This window comes from Podarcis cretensis, assembly GCF_951804945.1.
Source record: "Podarcis cretensis genome assembly, chromosome: 3".
Taxonomy (NCBI): domain Eukaryota; kingdom Metazoa; phylum Chordata; class Lepidosauria; order Squamata; family Lacertidae; genus Podarcis; species Podarcis cretensis.
This window is the reverse complement of record NC_137172.1, coordinates 48,353,109-48,372,517: the sequence shown is the minus strand read 5'-3', so window position 1 is coordinate 48,372,517 and position 19,409 is coordinate 48,353,109. Positions and strand designations below refer to the sequence as shown.

At 43.9% G+C, this 19,409-nt stretch overlaps 1 protein-coding gene across 2 annotated transcripts in view; it reads left to right on the top strand.

Annotated features, from left to right (window-relative positions):
• Window positions 1-251: 251 nt before the first annotated feature.
• The window catches only part of SLC35F3 (solute carrier family 35 member F3), a 92,493-nt gene continuing 73,335 nt past the window's right edge, over window positions 252-19,409 (top strand). The window contains exons 1-3 of one of the 2 annotated variants that reach the window (XM_079971828.1): window positions 252-810; window positions 1,722-1,951; window positions 4,463-4,483. In XM_079971828.1, coding sequence (XP_079827954.1) covers window positions 758-810; window positions 1,722-1,951; window positions 4,463-4,483 — 304 coding nt within the window. In that variant the 5' untranslated portion in view covers window positions 252-757. The remainder of the gene's footprint in view (window positions 811-1,721; window positions 1,952-4,462; window positions 4,484-19,409) is intronic. The other variant, XM_079971829.1, reaches the window with a different exon arrangement.

The window sequence follows — 19,409 nt, the reverse complement described above, 5'->3', positions numbered from 1 at the left end:
TTAGAAATAAACGCATAAAACCCCCTTTCTCTCTTCAAGAATATACAACCCGCTCCACGCTGAGATCAAATAGAAACTAATCTGAGAAGTGTGTTTCGAGCCTTCGCAGAGGGCGCCTGCCTCCCATCCGCTGCTTTTCTTCCCAAGCCAGGAGGAGGGGCGCCGCTCTCTATGGCGGCCTCGCTCCCTCCCCCTCCCCACGAACTGCGCACGGGCTCCCCCTGTCGGCCGCCGCGCCACATTCACCGCGCGGAGGGAAAGCGGGAGGAGAAGGGCGAGCGGGCTCCCCCTGAGGGGCGCGCGGCATTTTCCCCCGAGAAGAGGCGAGCGAGAGCGGCGCTTGCCTGCCAGGGGGGCGACGACGAGCGTTGCTCTCCTCCTTCGATTCACTGCTGGAGAGGTGGCGGCGGCGGCGGCGGCGGCGGCGAGCAGCAGCGGTAGCAGCAGCAGCAATAGACACGGACAGCAGGTTGCAGCCGGGAGCCGACGCCTCGCCCGCGCTGGGGACTCAGGCAGGCGGACTCTCATGCAGCGGCGGCGGCGGCAGCAGCAGCTCTTCGCCGGCCGCTCCAAACTCCGTGCCTGCGCGGAGGCGGCGGCGGCGGTGGCAAGCGCTAGCTCCGGCTCCGTCCTCCTTCCTCTTCCCGCCTTGGCGACCCGCGCGGGGGCCGCCGCCCCGTCTCTCCAGCCCGCCAGCTCGGGGCGGCTGCACCTTCCTTGAAGCCTGGGAGCCCCCACTCCCCCGCTGCTCTTCCCTATGGGGATTCGGGAGTTCCCCAACGGCACGGCCAGGGGCAAGACCGTCGCCATGTGAGTGGGGGGCGAGGAGGGCTGGGCGTGGGGGGCGTCGCGCGCAGCCAAGGTTCCCTTACGCAGCCCTTCTCCTTCTCCCGGGGGGCCGCCGCCGCCGCGCCTTGGCGCCGACCCGGTGAGGGAGGACGAGGGACCCCGGGAGCAAAGTTTTCAGCCTCTCCTCCTGCTTGCTGCTCACTTTCTCCCGCCCGCGCTCTTCTTTTCTGCTCCTCGCTGGGGCGGAGAAGCGGAGGAAGCGGCGGGTTTGTGTGGAGAAGGGAGGTGGTGGTTTTGGCGCGGAAAGGCGGAAAGTTCGCCCGGAGCCTTTCCTGGCCAGCTCGGCGGGGAGCGGAGGAGGAAGGCGCGCTCCCTCGCGGCAGCTTCGAGCCCCTCGGGGTGCGCGGAGAGCGGCGTCGCGCTGGGCTCCGTCCGGGCGGGCTCGCAGCAGGAGGGGCTCGGCGCCTATTGACAGAAGACCAACGTAGACCACGTTTTCTGGGGGGGGGGGGAAACCCCTCTACAAATCGTTGTACTGGGCGAAATAGTAGTAGAACTCGGCTAAGGGGAGATTTGTGCTTTGTGCCCAGTGCCCTCAGCGGGGAAGGACCGCAGCCTTGGCATGCAGAAGGTCCCGGGTTTAATCCCTATCATCTCCAGGTAGGGATAGCAAGGACGGCTGCTTGAAACCTTGGAGAGTCGCTGCCAGTCCGTGTAGGCAATACTGAGCTAGGTGGACTGGTGGTGGGGCTTGACATAAGGCATTGCAGGGGGTTGGACTAGATGACCCTTGGGGGTCCCTTCCAACTCTACAATTCTGGGATCCTCTATTCCTCTTTGTTGCATTCTTAACACCTTGTTCCTGAGAGGGTTTGCATTTATTACATTCGCCTTACCTTCTCCTCACCCACCTCTCTTGTCTCTGCCTCTAGTGGCATGAGGAGATCTCCAGACGTCAGCCCCAGAAGGCTGTCAGACATCAGCCCTCAACTCCGGCAGCTGAAATACCTAGTGGTGGATGAGGCGATCAAAGAGGATTTGAAATGGTCCCGATCTGTGGAAGACCTGACTAGTGCGACCGTGGGGCTCACCTCCATTGAGGAAAGGATTCTGCGGATTACTGGCTACTACGGCTACCAGCCCTGGGCTGCCAGCTACAAAAGTAAGTCTTTTATTCCTGCCTCCTTCACAGCAGCAGTCACTATTCTCTCTATATTACACACACTCACTCACACACAGTCCTCAACTTTCTGTCACAGGGAACCTTCTCAAAGTGCCTGGGGAGGATTCAGGTTGTACTCTGGAATTAACCCCTTGATTCCTCTTCTAGGAATCAGTGGGTTTTTGTATCTTGTATTATCAAAGTAGATAAGAGATGGCCTTTGTTATTTGGCTAGTTTATTGCTCCTTCTTTTCCACAGCTGTCTTAGAATAATAGAAGAGACCCCCAGGGTTGTCTATTTCAACTCCCTGCAATGCAGGAATCCTGCCCACAGCCGTCCTTGGGTGGGCTCGAACCATCAGCCTTTCGGTAACAGCCACATGCACTGACCCATTGTGCGTGTGTGTATATGCCATGCATTTTATATTTTTGTGTCAGTATAGCAAGACTGATAACAGATGGGTGGGTGGGGGTGAACTTGCCCTCTTTCTGTGTGTGTCGTTTCAAAAGGATGTGGGGACATGAGATAAATGCAGATCAACTGAACTTTCCAGTTGTCTTGGGGGGGGCACTGTGGTGATTATTATATAAAACATATAATTCTTCAGATTTAGGAAAGGATTTCAGCTTAGTGCTCAAGCTCGGATCAAATGTGAATTTTATGAAAGGTTGCTGTGGCATAAAGGGCTTCTTTACGAATAAAAATTGTTAGATTAAATGGCGAAAGAAGCTTTTGTCTTCAATACAAGGAATTGATCAGGAAAATGTCATACAGCTGGATGATTTAATGAATTGCTTTCAACTTCAAAAGAGATTTGCACATATTGTATGAGTTTGGGGTGCTAGACTTCCCTAAAACCATGAATCAAGCAATGATTAAAATATAAGTCAGGCCAGCTTCCTTAGGAGAGACGGGCCATTAAAGGAGAGCAAAGGAAATGGGCCAGTAACAAAGTGAAGACTCTGTGTCAGACTCTCCCCCTCCCTGAGCTCTGAGATAATTAGTAGAGACAAAGCAGAGTGGAGAGTTTAGGATTGCAATTGGTGGTGATGTAACCTAGGAGGGAAATGGTTGCAGGCTGTGAAAGGCTAGAGCAGAGGGTCAGAGAGCCATGGCCTGTTTGGATCCAAGGCTGCAACCATGAGAAATACAAGACCTTTTTATCTGTAACAAGACCTTTTTGGTGTGTTAATGCTGTGAACCCCTCAGTTGTAGGCTCAGGTGGTATATATGTGTAAATAAACCATATATTATAAAGACACCACAGTCTCCGCTGTGCCTCATTTCCAAAAGGAAACACAGACCCTGGGTAGGTGCCTGGACCCCTGGAATCTTTCATTGCTCTGAGATTGGGGTGGCATGTAGAAGTATTAATCAAAGCAAAGTGGACTTCCATGCCAGAATCCTAACCTCACTTACCTGGGAGTAAACACCATTGAAGTTACTCCTGAATAGACATGGTTAGGATGCAGCCATAATGCTATTTACTGTATTGGCTTGAATATAAGCCACACCTTTAAAATTGGATGGGGGGGGGAATAAAAAAATCTGGAGTATAAGCCACTCCGCTCCTCACTGCATACTGGGCACTGGGGGGGGGGAGGGGAGCCACGCTGCATTGCCCGTGGCCTTTCCCCTTCCTCGCTCTCTCCCTTCCTGACCTTGGGAGAGAGGATGGGGGACTATGTGTGGGGCGGGCACCGCTTTGCTGCACTCCTGGCGCTGTTTGTCCTGTGCTCCTGGCTGCATACCGTAATGTCACAAATATATGCCACACTTTAACTTTTCACGGTCGGAATTTGAGAAAAAAGTGAGGCTTATATTCAGGCCAATACAGTATGTTAATTTTGGTGCTAAGGTATAGTTCTTTATTTCTTAATACCATTAATGTAATAAAGTGATTAGGCTTACTCGTGATGGATGGGGTTAAATCTGTACTTGTGAGAATATAATAAAGAATATATTGAACAGTCGCTGGGGAAACCCAGCCAGATGGGCGGGGAATAAATAATAAATTATTATTATTATTATAACAAATTATTATAGGATTCTTTTAACAACCACCGCCACTAGTTAATGCTGATGTTCCTACCAGATTGCAGTCCTATTCCCACTTACGAGGAGGTATTCCCCATTGAATTTAATGGGACTTCTGAGAAGAATTGTATTGGATTGTGCTATAAATGTGTACAATAATCAATACAATGTATCACACTACACTGATCATGATTCATGTTTTCATATTTCCAAAGACTGACAAAATATTTCTCTAATATCTCAGGGCACTGATGGTTGTTACAGTGTGCCCATTTTGTGTGTTTATCATACAAAAAGACAGGAAGGTTTCCCCTCCCGCTCCATTTTACGAATCATCTTTAAGGGGTGCCAAATTCCATGTTATGAATTTTCTGCATTTGCATGGTGACATCACAATAACATGCCTCCTGAGTTGTCCAGGAGGAAACATATTCATTCTTCTCATTTTCCTTTCTCCAAACATGTTGGTTCAGAAGACGCCATGTTACCAGGAGGTAAGTCTGGATTTCTGCATTCAATAATGGTGCAGCTTGGTTGTTCAAGAGCCCATCCTGTCAGCTCTGAAATATGGAAACAGGGCTTTATTCAAATTTAATAACCACTCAATCCCTTGGAAAATGGCTTGTGGAGTGTCGCAAGTTTCTGTTTTGATATCTGCATGGAGTCAGTGGCTGAAACTGTTTAATGTTTTGGAGTTGGATGTCATTAACATGCTGATGATACCCAGCTCTGTTTTTCTATCAAGATCCAGGAGCTAAAGCTCTCCCATGAGCCAGTGTCTGGCAACTGCAATGGACTAGATGAGGATGTATAGGTTGCAACTGAATGCAGATGAGGCAGAAGTGATGACAGTTGGGGGTCCTTGGAGAGAAAAAACCCAGTGATGGGATTTGCCTTCTTTTAATTGAGTAGTTGTACATTATAGGGGATCTTTTCAACCCTTTCTTAGTTTGGATTCTAAGAATTCTTGGTTACTGCTTCTACCTATCATTTTTACTGCGCCCTTTCCTGATGTACAGGGACCTGCCCAATATCTTACACACTATTTGTAATATGAATGGACCACTATAATGCGTCCTGTGGGGCTGACCTCTTGCTAATGCACCACTTCACTTATTTGAGGGAGTAGGGCAATGGAAACAGATAAAATCTGTGTAATTGCTGGACACTACTGGCAAAGATGAGTCCATAGGAGAGTCTGAAGCTAGCTATAATGAGTTTAGAACAGGGGACTGACCAGCAAGGAGTTTGTACCCACTTGAAAGCCATAGGTCAGAAAACAAAAGTAGTCAGAAACAAGTCTTTCAGTACCTTGGACAGGCCTCAGGGAAGAAACTCAGGTGGAGACAACTTCTTCTCAGAAGGACTAGTTGCTGAGCTCATGTACTTTTTCAGCTTGACTACCACCTCACCAGGCTCTGCCCCCTTACTGGAAAATGGAGATCCTTTAAGGAGCAAATCTCTGGCCTGGAACCTGACATTTTGTTGTGTCTCCGTTGCCAAGCACATTGCCTGTGGTGGCGAACAGATGGCACACAAGGCCATTTGTGTGTGGGTGAGGAGCAAGGATGCTGGTTCTGTGATGGTTCCTGGATCCTGGACTATAGTGTCTGGGCATCCTGGCTGAAGGGTTTTAGGCAGGGGTCAGCAAACTTTTTCAGCAGGGTGCCGATCCACCATCCCTCAGACGTTGTGGGGGGCCGGACTATTTTTTTTTGGGGGGGGGAATGCATCGCTGAATGAATTTCTATGCCCCACAAATGACCCAGATGCATTTTAAATAAAAGCACACATTCTACTCATGTAAAAATATGCTGATTCCCAGACCATCCACAGGCCAGATTTAGAAAGCGATTGGGCCAGATACGGCCCCTAGTTTGCCTACCCATGGTTTTAGGTTCAAAGTGTCAGATTCCAATGGTTGCCGGACTCAGCTTGAGCTTCAGTTCTCAAATCTGGTGTTTGTGTGGGTAGTATTCCTGACTCATCTGATCTCTAGCCCTCAAAGTCAGTGCCCAAATTGCTTTTGGTAGTCTGGATCTTGACCGTTGCAATGACACTGACAGATTTTTCTTCGAGCCATTCGGGCTCACCTTGGCCTCAGAAGACATATAAAATCTGTGCCCTGAATAAATCTGCCAGTTGACTATGATCTTCAAAAGAGGCTTCCCTTGCCGGGTTAATTTTCACTTTTTGAGATGCTGTAGAATGAAAGTAGAGACATCACCTTGCCAACAAAGGTCCGTATAGTAAAAGCTATGGTTTTCCCAGTAGTGATGTATGGAAGTGAGAGCTGGACCATAAAGAAGGCTGATTGCCGAAGAATTGATGCTTTTGAATTATGGTGCTGGAGGAGACTCTTGAGAGTCCCATGGACTGCAAGAAGATCAAACCTATCCATTCTGAAGGAAATCAGCCCTGAGTGCTCACTGGAAGGACAGATCGTGAAGCTGAGACTCCAATCCTTTGGCCACCTCATGAGAAGAGAAAACTCCCTGGAAAAGACCCTGATGTTGGGAAAGATGGAGGGCACAAGGAGAAGGGGACAACAGAGGACGAGATGGTTGGACAGTGTTCTCGAAGCTACCAGCATGAGTTTGACCAAACTGCAGGAGGCGGTGGAAGACAGAAGTGCCTGGCGTGCTCTGGTCCATGGGGTCACAAAGAGTCGGACATGACTAAACGACTAAACAACAACAACAGAATGAAAGTCTTGAGGAATTTTTAGTGGGTTGTTTCAAAATGCTCCTTTCAGAGGTTGAATTTTCTGTGCAATTTGTGCCTATTGTGCAATAGCCCCTAAGCCAAGAGAGTACTCACTCCCCTGAGATGTGGTCATTTGTTTTGCATGGTTCTCAAAAAAGGAAGAAGACTGCAGGCTACTGAGGCCTCTGAAAGACACCTCCCATGACAAGCAGCCCATCATGATCCTTCAAGTGCTCCCTGGAGAAAATCTCAGAATGTTGGGAACTATGCCCATGTACCTGCTGCCTCCAGCAGGGTGTGTAAAATATCACTATCTCAACTCCATGGCCCTATAACCCCACTTCAATAACTAATCAGTTTACAAAAAAAAAAAAAGTTAAAGGATGCTCCAAACATTATTTTAAAGAGATGAGGTAGATGAGGTTTTTTTATGGGAAGCTGGTGTTACACAGTGTCTGAAAGAAGGCGCTGGCTTTAAGAGGAATGTGAGGAAGAAGACTAAGCATTTAGAAACAGATATGGGTTATTTGCTAAATAGGTACAAATTAACTGGATCTCAAGGAATTTATAAACAACTAGAATCCAAAAGAAGGGATTTGAACTCAGTGAATAAACCACACTATGGCTAGACTGTTATATTTGGGACAAAAGTTATATGAATTTTCATTGGCTTGGATGTCATTGGATTTTATTGGATTGCAATTTGCTTCAGAAACACCCAATTAACCATCTTTTGATAGCTTCATCATTGCCAGGCCCTGGAAGGATCGTACTAACCTATATGCTACATTGTGGGAACAAAGAGTGTGGCAAATGGCACTTCTAAAGAAACTCAGAAGGTAAAAGTGGCATAGGGACAAATGAAGAAAGGCACTTTTGCAATGGTTTGGTTGAACTTTATTATTTTCACCAGTATTGCTGAAATATGTTTGTCCCCTACCTGTAGGGGCATACACCCACTACCAGGCATCTTAACTGTGACTGGGCATGTTCAGGGTGGCATCTCATTTGGTTGTCTCAACCAACTCAAGGCTTAACCTAAAATGAAAAATAAGAACATAATTTTTTTTTAAGATCTATTACATAAAGCAGCAAGATCTGGACTTGATTTGCATCAACAAACTTTCCCACAGGCCAGTTTTGGGGCAGTGTTGAGTTTTGTAGCTGTCTATTTACAAACAACGTTTTGGTTTTGATTAAAATTGTCTGTTTTGTATGTTAGAACAGATAGAATTGTAGAGTTGGAAGGGCCCCTGAGGGATGAAACCTGCAACCTTGGTGTTAACAGCAGCATGCTGCAACCAATCAAGCTATCCAGGCTGTTTAGAAACTTAATAAAAATATAGTAAAAGGGGGATCAATTGTTTACAAATGAAATCTATCTTATCCTGATATCATTCTCAGTTTCAGAATTTTGCACTGGAAGTGAGGGATATTCTAAAGGATTGTGAGTGGTTGTTTTTACAGAGTGCCTTGATGTGTAGCTGTAGCTTGATGCACCTGATATACTGGTTTTGTTTATCTGACAGAGACTCATTATCATGAAGGAGGAGGTGTTGAAAGTGTGCTGTGCAGGATTTTATAATTGTTCATAAAGAGTTACAGTTTATTAAAAATGTTGCTGAAAGATACATAAGAACTTATAACTTCCTGGATAAAGTGTTGTTTGCTTTGTTGGCAAAAACTGGCTTGCCACTTGTACCTCTGCAGTAATTACTGCCTTGCAGGCTTTGTTCTTTCAGTCTTAAAATGAGTGGTACCTTGTCTCATGAATGGCCCTATTGCTCATTAAGAGAAATATCTTTATTGGTGTTTCTGCCAGATTGGAGCTTATGGGAGGGCCAGCTTCTGAGCTAGTTGTTAATGCTCCTTTCTGACATGATGACTAATAGTCCAATTGACTTCGTGTTGAGCAACTGTGGGTAGACTTGCTGAAGTAAGAAAGATCACATCCGTAGCTCAATTATAACCTGCTTTCTGGGATTTGAAATTTGTCTTTGAATGCTAATTGTAACCAAAGCTTAATGTGCAATGTTAATTCTCCACAGCAATATTTTAATGGCATCTGTTTCTTGGAATCTGTTTAATTTGGCAGAAGTTATGACTAAAGAAGAGGTAGCAATGCTTTTGAATTTACATAGCTTTGAATTCAAAGCTGTGCAAATGTTTTATCATATTGTTGAGATATGTTTTGCATATTACACCTGAAAAGTGCTGTGTGTTCTGAGAAAAACAAAGAATCACCTGCACTTAACCACAACCATCAGAATTACTATGCAGAAATTAGCTGTGGGAAGAGCAATGTTCACTTTTCTGTGATTACACACCTATAATGTACAGAGAATATACAGTGGAATGCAGAGGAGGGGAGGACAGAGGAAGGAACAGGATTGGGAACAGCTGGCATTATGGTGCAGTTCTGCAAGTGACCACTAACATGTCTGTTTTGAGTTGTTGGGGGTTGGATGAACTGGTACCAGTTGTTGGTTTTTTACATTAGCTTGGGCTGTAATAAATAAGTGGCAACATATGTGATTGTTGTTTATATGGGTCTGAGCTATCTGCTTCCAAAACTGGTCAGTCTTCTGCGGGGTTTGAAAAATGTTTTATCATGCTAGTGGTCGCTCAGACTATAACTCAAAGAATGCAAATTTTCTCTAAGAAACCACTGGCTTAGTGTAATATACATGGAAGGAAGGTAATTTTTGTAAAAAAATGGAATAAATTCAGTCAAGTTTTATAAAGGAATTGGCATGTTCTATCATACTTCTTAGGATCCCACCTGTCTGGTCTTTGACCACAATAAAGATAGAGGTATTAAACTAATAGTATTTAATAAGCACAGAACAATGCATGGTTCAGTTTGTGTTCCTTAACTACTTTCTGTCACATTCCTGGCATGTACTGTGCCCACTATTTTGCATGTAGTAGAACATTAATCTGATTGCTATCTAAGCAGGTAAACATGAAAATGGCATGAAGCCTCATAATATGATTGCACGTTAAAACTTTGAAGGCAATTAGAAATTTCTTTATGAAAAAGTTTTTACAGTGTGCATTGAATTCTGCAGATTGTTGTTGTTGTTTAGTCATTTAGTTGTGTCCGACTCTTTGTGACCCCATGGACCAGAGCACGCCAGGCACTTCTGTCTTCCACTGCCTCCCGCAGTTTAGTCAAACTCATGCTGGTAGCTTCGAGAACACTATCCAACCATCTCGTCCTCTGTCGCCCCTTCTCTTTGTGCCCTCCATCTTTCCCAACATCAGGGTCTTTTCCAGGGAGTCTTCTCTTCTCATGAGGTGGCCAAAGTATTGGAGCCTCAGCTTCAGGATCTGTCCTTCCAGTGAGCACTCAGGGCTGATTTCCTTAAGAATGGACATGCTTGATCTTCTTGCAGTCCATGGGACTCTCAAGAGTCTCTTCCAGCACCATAATTCATAATTCTGGAGATTAGCAATTCCCTATTAGATTGTTTTTAAACTGTAGGTCATGCAGGGATGGAAGTAGTCTACACTGGTCCTCTGCCACCTGGGCCTGAGAAGCAAATGGCTTCTCCATCTGCCACCTGTTGGAAAGTAGCCTGCAGGCTGTTGCTGATCTATCTGGGAATCTGATAGTTGTAGGGAATGCAGAAATTCAAGCAGTGTGCTTTTGTGTGCTTTTGAATACACTTTGTGTGCTTTTGAATACACTATGGTTTCATTGAGGACCTCTTCAAATAGCAGAAAAAATGTAGCTGCCTCCCTTTCTAGTAATGTTCTGCCATATATTTTTTCCTCCGCGTATAGCTCAACTGTGTTAGCTTATACTAAACTTAAGGGTTCTTTAGTGTACGTATTGGGAGTTGTCATAAAGATATTACTCACTATTATTATAGGTTGAATCCTAAATATTGTTCATGCGAGTAAGTATTTTAGGTGAGGTATGCCTTTAGCTATGTCAGTATTATGGCTCAGATTATAGACACAATAAAATAAGGATGCAGAGGCTGGAAAATGATGCAGCTGTTTAGAGTAAGCAAGAGGGCAGGGAAGAGCTTTGAACCATCTGTTCCTCTTCTGCATACCTTTGCTTGCTGCTTGAAGATAATGGGCACGTATGGGCCATATTTTTTCACTTGGGGTTTCCATTCTTCTTCATGAGCAGTGTGAGCCTCCAGATGTAAAGCGTCTTATATTGCCAAAATGGCACCATCCATGTACAAGAAGGGAGGTATCAGCAAGTATGAAGTAACCTGGCAGAAGTTTTGGTTTTTTTTTTAAAAAAACACTTTGAGAGGGGAGCGTAAGGATGGAGAACCCAAAACAACCAAATTAGACCTTTAAGGTATGGGACACTGGATGAAGGGACAGGAAACCAAGGGAAGAGTTCTGAAATCCTGGAAGAAAGCATGGATGGGCGCTTGAATAGTACCACTTCATATTGCAACATTTTCTTGCAGGTCACACCTATACTTGTTTCTAATTGTACAGGTGTTGTAAAGGGCAGGATACAGGATGGCTCAGAAGGAAAAGCAGAGAGCTTTGGATTGGCATGCAGTAGCTTGGAGTGTTGTGTTGCCAATCACAGCATCATTGGTGGAATATATGAGAGGCCTTGGGACGCTGCAGTCCACATTCAGAATGCCAGATCATAGCCTTTGATATCCCAAGCCTTATAAGGTATGGTTGATGGAGCTGGATATGTTTAGCATAGAAAAGAGGAAATTGAGGGGAGATAGGATAGCCATCTTCAAATTTCTAAAGGGTTGTCACATGGAAGAATAGAAGCCGGACCAATGATTTTAAGTTACAAGAAAGAAGATTCCAAATAAACACCAGGAAGAACTTTCTGACAGTAAGAGCTGTTTGACAGTGGAACGGACTCTCTTGGAAGGTGCTGGACTCTCCTGCAAAGGTTAGATAGTCATCAGTCATGGATACTTTAGTTGGGATTCCTGCATTGCAGGATGTTTGACTAAATGACTCTCAGGGTCCCTTCCAACTCTACAATTCTATTGTTTTATCTAGGCTTTCATAACCCCCAGGTTTGATTGCTGTAATGCACTGTATGTAGGGCTGCCCTAAGATTGGCCAAGAAGCTGAAGCTAGTGCAAAATTCAGTGGCTTGAATACTCACTGGGACAGAGTGTTGCCACCATGTCACAATGCTGCTGAAAGAATTGTACTGGCTGCCAGTTAGCTACTGAGGTGCTGGTACTGTTGTATAAAGCCCTACATAGCTTAGGACCAGGACACCTAAATGATCATATCATCTCTTATACACCAATTTGATCACTTCATTCTTCAAGAGAGAGCCTTCTGCATGATGCAGGACTTGGGTCTTTTAGAGTCGTGGTGCCTACCCTTTAGAAATCTGTTACTACCTGAGAAGTATCTTCTCTGTTGTCTCTTTGGCACCTACTGAAGGCTTTCCTTTTCAACAAGCCTTTTAAGTGCAGATTCTTATCCCAGTCAGTCTCTTTGCTGAATTTTAAATTTTTTTATATGTGTTTTATTGTTGATGTTTTTATTGTTAGTAGTTTTGGGGTGTTGCATGGATGGAGTTCCTCAGTGAAAGGAAATCAATAATAAAGTACTGCCTTTTACTGTATTAAAAATGGTAAAACTTTTAAAAATAATAATGGTATGAGTTGCAATTCCTTTTCCTCAGTGAAAGAGGAATGCCTGAAAGCAATCAATAATGAAATTGTCAGATATACAGTGGTACCTTGTGTTAAGTACCGTCCCCCTTACAAATGCTTTGGGTTACGTGGTCCACTAACCCAGTTGCGAACTTTGCCCCGGGATGCAAGCAGAAGTCGCACTCCGTCGGCACCATTAGCGAAACCGCGCCTCATGTTATAAGCGGTTTCCGGTTACAAACGGACCTCCAGAACGGATTAAGTTCATAACCGAAGGTACCACAGTATAAAAGTTTAGTTTTGTGTGGCTATCACATAGTCTGTTGCAAATGGAGCAGTGCTCAAAGCCAATTCATTTTCTAAGACTAGGAACTGCAAAACAGATAATCATTCCCAAACTATTCATTTTCCTTGTAAACTAACTCAGTGGCTTATTTAGGCTCCTTAACAGTAAGAAGGAGTCCTCATGAAACAGTGTGGGTGGGACTCAGTGGCAGAGCATATGCCCGCGCTGCCCAGGGCGGGCGTGCTCCCGAGGGGGCCAGGGCATGGAGGGTGCCCTCCCAGGTGCAGGATAGCTACTCAGGTGCACAGAGTGGTGTGCGTGCCCTGCAGCTGGGGATGGAGCAAGCCGTCGATGGCGGACATTCGGTGTACCGCTCGCCCACAACTCCCAAGCCTCCCCGCCAGCTGTCAAAATGAAGGGGGAAGGGGGGAATGCCACCAGCAAAGCGGTGCAGCTCCCCCCCATACTCCGACGGCTTGGGATAGACTTGGGAGTCACGGGCGGGCGGCACACCAAATGTCGTCCCCCTCAGCGAAGACACCTTGGGCGATTCGCCCCCACCACACTCCCCTTCCTCCACCCCTGGTGGGACCTCTAAGTAGAGAGGAGTAGGGTTGCAGTGTTAGTCATTTTGTATTACTGCAGTCCTGATTCCAGCTCAGTAGTGGCACCCCAAGTTTGGAATTCGCTCCCTTCTGAGGGATGAATAGTGCTGATTTGGTTGGGTTTTCTGTTTCAGTTAAAGACCTCGCTATTAGCCCAGGGCCTTTACTGGAGTTTAGTTTACTGTCAGAATGGATTTCAAGTATTTATCCAGTTGTGATTTGTCCACCTACATTTGATTGCACCATAATATCTCATAGCAGCTATAAGTCAACAGGGTAGATAGAGTATGTACTGAAGGTTAAAAAATATTGTATCCATAAAGCAACAGGTATAAATGATCAAGGATATGCAAGCTCCATTGTAATATGCAAATATGCAAAAGAGGCATCTTGAGCCCCATCATTTCTGAATTCCTGTTGTTCATATTGCTACCCTTAATATATATGCTTTCCTTGCATCGCCTTCAAATTTCCCATGAGATGGGATTCACTGAATTGTTAAAAACTTTTTCACTTTCCACCCTCAACAAGAGAATTGTGAAATAATGTAGGACAGAGCCTCAAATGTTTGTTTAGTGGTGCATGCCTTGTTTAATGTGTCCTAGAAGAAAATGTTGATGTTCTGTTTCTACAATTCTCTCCCCCCCCCCTTTTTTTGAACTAATATAATTTAATTCAGCTTTGTTTTGTTTTGGATTGAGGGTGCAATCTCAGGATGAGAAAGTGGGAAAGGGAACTTGATTGAGCTAGTGGCAGCCCATCAGTGTACCAAGAGCTGTATAAGCTCTTTAGTCCCATCAAAATTACCCTTGTGGTGAATTAAAACCACTTAAGAATTACATTATTTCTATGGCCTTTTGCAATTTCTGATCAGGTCAATCAGTTGATTACTTTGGAGAAGAGTGTTAGGTTAGTAATCAGAAATAAGTTTATTAAAACATGTTTAAACAAGTTCCCCACAAACTCAAAGCACCTTACACTAAAAACAGCAACACAAAAACAAACAAATCAATATATGATTGCTTAATGGTTTTGTTTAACTGCTTGGGAGATTCTGGTGTGTGCAGGCCTAGGAGTCTTGTTGGGTTTTTAAAAGTTACTTGCCAAAAATGCTGTTAATGCAAAACACTGGAAATCTAATGGTCTGTATCAAAACTCAGTGATTGAAAAAAGCACTCTTGGTAGTAGCAATGGACAAGCTAACTGTATTGTTATGATTCTGGAATGATTTTGCGAATAATGAGCTGTTGTAGCAATGGGATGCTTTGGCGACTTATTGGCATAATTACTGTAATTTGCCTCAGCTCAATAAACACCTCTCTTTCTGCCTTGTAACAAATACAGTATGTAAAATAATGATAGTTTTAGATGATACTCTTTTTGTTTCTTGTTTATTATTTTGTTTTGCTTATTATAATGGCCTCAGACGTGCTTGCTGTTAAAAAAGGGGAAAGTAAATGTGCTCAGTGCTTTTTACACATAAAACTGAGTCCACTAAGTGATACTAGAACTTTGCCCTTTTTGGAGGGTGGGAGTCTAACTTGTTCTATTAATAGTATATGGTTGAACATTTAACTTTTCTTTGTTTCTTTTTTACTAAAAGTGTTGTGACAAACTGCTGTAGCGAATCTAGTGACCCAAATCTATAAGCAGCTGGACTAACACAGGAACAGATCATAGGATGGGGCATGAAGTGCAGTGATGGTTTGTCAGAGGGCCAAACAAGATGTGGCATTAAACATATATTTGAGTTTAATATGCAAGCAGCTTCTAGAGGCGGGCTATTAATTTCTGACATTGCAGCGTGTCAACCTCCTTTTCTCTGTTACCATGGTCCTGACAAAGCTTTGGAGCTACTATTTGTGTTCAGAGAAAATCTCCTGCTGGCAGAAACCCAGAGCTTTCATGAAAATAAGCAAAATGAAATATTTGTGAAATTTGCTGGTGCTCCTCTCAGCAGCCCTGGCTGGCAGCTGACATATTTATGTCCCAGAAAGATGACCCAGTGTCTTTCGAAGGGGCATTCTGTGACATAAGCTTGGCAGCTACCAGCCAGATCAGCCTTCACCACAAAATAGGTGATGGTGGAGGAATCAGAGAAAAATACAGGGCAGGTTTGTTCCTCCTTTTATCCCTAAATCTCCCCCAAGCCCCAAGCAAAGACTTCCAGTTACGCAATGAAGCTTCCCTCCCCCCACATGTGCCCCCTATGTCCCCAATTGGCTGGGAGGAAGGTCAGGAGAATAGCACATGGGGGAAGGAGAGAGGGGTTTCGGTGGATCTGGATGCTTGTGCAGCTGGAGCATTCATCATGATGCAACACAGAATTCCACCCAGTGTTTCTAGAAATAGACAGTACTCTGCAGATAATTTATTCTGGAGATACTCGCTGGTATAACTCTGTTATGTATTAATGTAAAGCTGATTTATTGTCCATAGTCTGCTGCAAAAGTATTAAAAGTGCACCTGCACGCCATTATTCTTATTGCTGATGGAGTGCAGGGTTTTAAATTTTTAAAAAAGTAATCAGTTTTTTAAAAAATGATTTTTTAAAAAAGGAGACTTCAATGAAGGTTAAGTCACACCAAAAAAATCTTGTGTTCACAACACGAGAGTTCAGCATTCACATCTAATACTAGAGGTTGTACATAGCTATGATTATTAGTTAGCCATTGACAGTCTTAATCACCATAATTAGTCGAATCCCATTTTAAAGCCACCTTTACTGAGTCTATGCCATTGCTATATCTTGTGTTAGCTAATTCTGTAGGTATGCATTGTGCAATGAAGTTCTCCCTATTTTTTGTCTGTCATGAATCTGCCACCCTCAGTTTCATTGGATGATCCTGAGTACTATATTAATTTCTCCAAGCCATGTATAATTTTATATATTCCTGTCCTCCCCTTCTCTTCCCTCCCCCCAAAAAACCCCCTTATATATTACCAAATGTTGTGACCTTTCTCATAGTGGAGTTATTCCAGCCCCTTGAGCATGTTGGTTGTCATTTTCCACACCTTTTCCAGCTCTATAAGAAACTTTTCTTTTCATGAAATTTTTTTGTTTTTTCAAAATGTGGCTTGTTTAAAGGAGGCAATCTGCAGAATGGAAGGGGGCTTTTAACTCTTCCTGGGCAGACAGTGGCACTGAGACCCACCTGAAAGTTCCACAGGTCCACTGGTGCATCCCGGTCTATTGTTTGAGAAACACTGCACTATTTCCTTAATATGACTTTCATTAGTGGAATATTCATTTAGTGTGGATCCTAGTGCACATTGTAACCAGTTCTTTTAAAGGTGCAAAGGGAAGTTGTTTCTTCTTCAGAGTGCAAATGCTTTTTCAAAAATAAATAAAAATTAAAAACCTGCTCTTGAGGGCTTTAGCTGTGCATGATGCCCCATTCTAAATCCAGCTTAAAATCACAAGTTCTTTAGTGAATAATAGAATGCCAGGATCAACTTTAAAGACAAACAAATGAAACCAAACAGAAAAAAGCCTTCTGGGACCTGCAGCAGGAAGCTGGTGTTTGAGTTTTTATTTTTCTCTGCTGGTTGGTGGGTGAAAGTATAGTTTTGTTTTTTGCTGATGTGCTGCCAGCATTGTTATTGCTGTTAGGGGTAGGGTTTGTTTTTTCTGTTCTATTTTATAATGTATTTATGTATATATTCTTCATTGTAAGTTGCTTGGAGACATGTTAGGTGGCAAGGGACAGATAAATTTAATAAAGAAATAAAACTTAAAGTGATATGGAAGTCTCTAAATAATGGAAATTCAGTAAGCTGAATACTTCAATGGGCATGCCTCTCTGATTTCTGATACTCTATTTTTTATGGTCTCTTTTCAAAATTCAAAAGTAACTTAGGAGGATACAAACCTTGGCACACATACCCTGGAGTTAGCCCTGCAGAGCCTACTTTTCTTGGTAAACATGCATATGATTGTGCTATTAGAATATTCCTCTTCAACACACTTCCACCAAAGGGAAAATATTATGAATAAATGTAGGTGTACTAGAGTTTCCAGGTCTATATCCCTCAGCAGTTTATATGTTCTGGCTGCCTTTCTGTCTGTGCTAGCCATTGAGTGCTTGTTCCTAAGGCAACTGCAGCCAATTATTCCCACCCAAAGTACCTTTAAAATGTCTTGAACTGTGTTGCAGATCAGTCTTCTGAATGTGGAATAGCATCTTTTAATGGATGTGCAAGATAAAAGCAAACTTATCTTCCTGCATTCATCAAGCAATCATTTCTACTTTAAAGAGCAGTAGTGAACAATAGTTTATGCAAAAGAAAATAAAAATGCTTTTCTCCTATTCCTGGCAAGGATGGTTAGACTGGGTTTATCTTCGGTCTTTGTGCCAATGATTGGGAACATATTTAAGCTCAGTTTATCAATATTATTATTATTTGTATTCTTTTACCTGCCCTTCATCAGAGAGTCCTAGGGAGGGTTACAGCTTATGAAAACACAATGCAATGAAACAATAAGCAACAACAATGCCAACCATGACCCCAAAAGAATACTCCAATACAACACATTACAAGGAGGACAACAAAACCAATTTTTCAATTTTCAAAGGCCAGGGGATAAAGTAGGGCATCTTCAGCAGCTAATGGAAACAGATGTAGCTCTGTGGGGAGTTCTCCATTATTTTGGTTCATCACCAAGAAGGCTCTTTCACAAGTCACACACACAAACCTCTGCGGGCTTGGTGGAATTACCAGAAGTGACTCCTCCACTGATCTTAATTCCCTATAGAGAAAGAGGCACACTTTCAGATACTTGGGACCCAAGTTTTTTAAATCCATAAGCACTAATGTGAACACCTTGAATTGGACTTGGAAGCTATTATGCAATCAGTGTGGCTCCTTCAGAACAGGTGTTATATGCACTCTTACAGATGCATGAATAATACATAGTGGGAACTATTTATAGAACCATACCTATCGTATTTTTCGCCCTATAGGACGCACTTTTTCCCCTCCAAAAATGAAGGGGAAATGTGTGTGCATCCTATGGGGCGAATGCAGGCTTTCGCTGAAGCCTGGAGAGCGAGAGGCGTCGGTGTGCACCGACTGCTCTCGCTCTCCAGGCTTCAGGAAGCTATCCGCAAGCCTTGCGTGCCCGGCGGGAGTTCCCGCAAGCTCGCAAGGCTTGTGGGCGGCAGCATGGAGCACGGGGCGCCCTCCGCAGGACACCCCGTGCTACGCGCAGGTGTTGGCAAGCCTTGCACGCCCGGAGGAACTCCCCCCGGGCGTGCAAGGCTTGCGGGCGGCAGCCCACAGCGCGTAGCACGGGGCGCCCTCCGGAGGACGCCCCGTGCTTCGCACAGGTGTTGGCAAGCCTTGCGCGCCCGACGGGAGTTGCCGCTGGGCTTGCAAGGCTTGCTGATAGTAGCCTGTTCTGGGGGCTGGAGTGGAAATTTTTTTTAATTCATTTCCCCCCAAAAAAATGAGGCGCGTCCTATGTGCCAGTGCGCCCTATAGGGCAAAAAATACGGTAATCATTCTGAAATCTCAGACCACTATTAAGTCTACCAGTTGGCATACTCACAGTGAGAATCTGGTTTCAATTTTTGAATAATCGATTATTTTTTTAAATTATCTGCTTATACTAAATAGGGGAGGTAAGCTACAGTTAATGAATAAACTAGGAAAAAAGCATTTCATATTAAGTAAGCTCATGTTACTCACTGAAAAGGCCATGAATGTCTGTTGGGAAATAAAGAGGCAAAAGGGTAAACAGAGGAAATGAATGAAAAAGACAGATGTAGGATAAAATCTAGACTAAAGCAGGGAAAAATAGTTTCGTATACAGTTCTTCTGCCTCTGCTTTATTTTATCTATTATATAAAGTGCAGCACAGATCTCTGCAGAGTTCACCTTACTAAACAGTAACATTGAGTTAATGATTTTAGGTCCTGATCTTAATCTCCCTAATCAGTCAAAATTTACACTGAGATTTTGTAGAAGCAAATGAAACAATGACTTGGGCTCAGTATACATATGTTAGTGGCATGGAAGCTGCAACAGCATGTGTGCAACAGCACATGACCAAATGTGCATCTCCATAAGCTTAGAACCATGTGGAATACTCCAAAGTTCCCTGTTGCCTTTGGACAGACAGATTATCAGTCTGATCCCTCCAAGAAACGTATGGCAGCATACATGGGATTAACCCCTTTTATTTCTACAACAATTC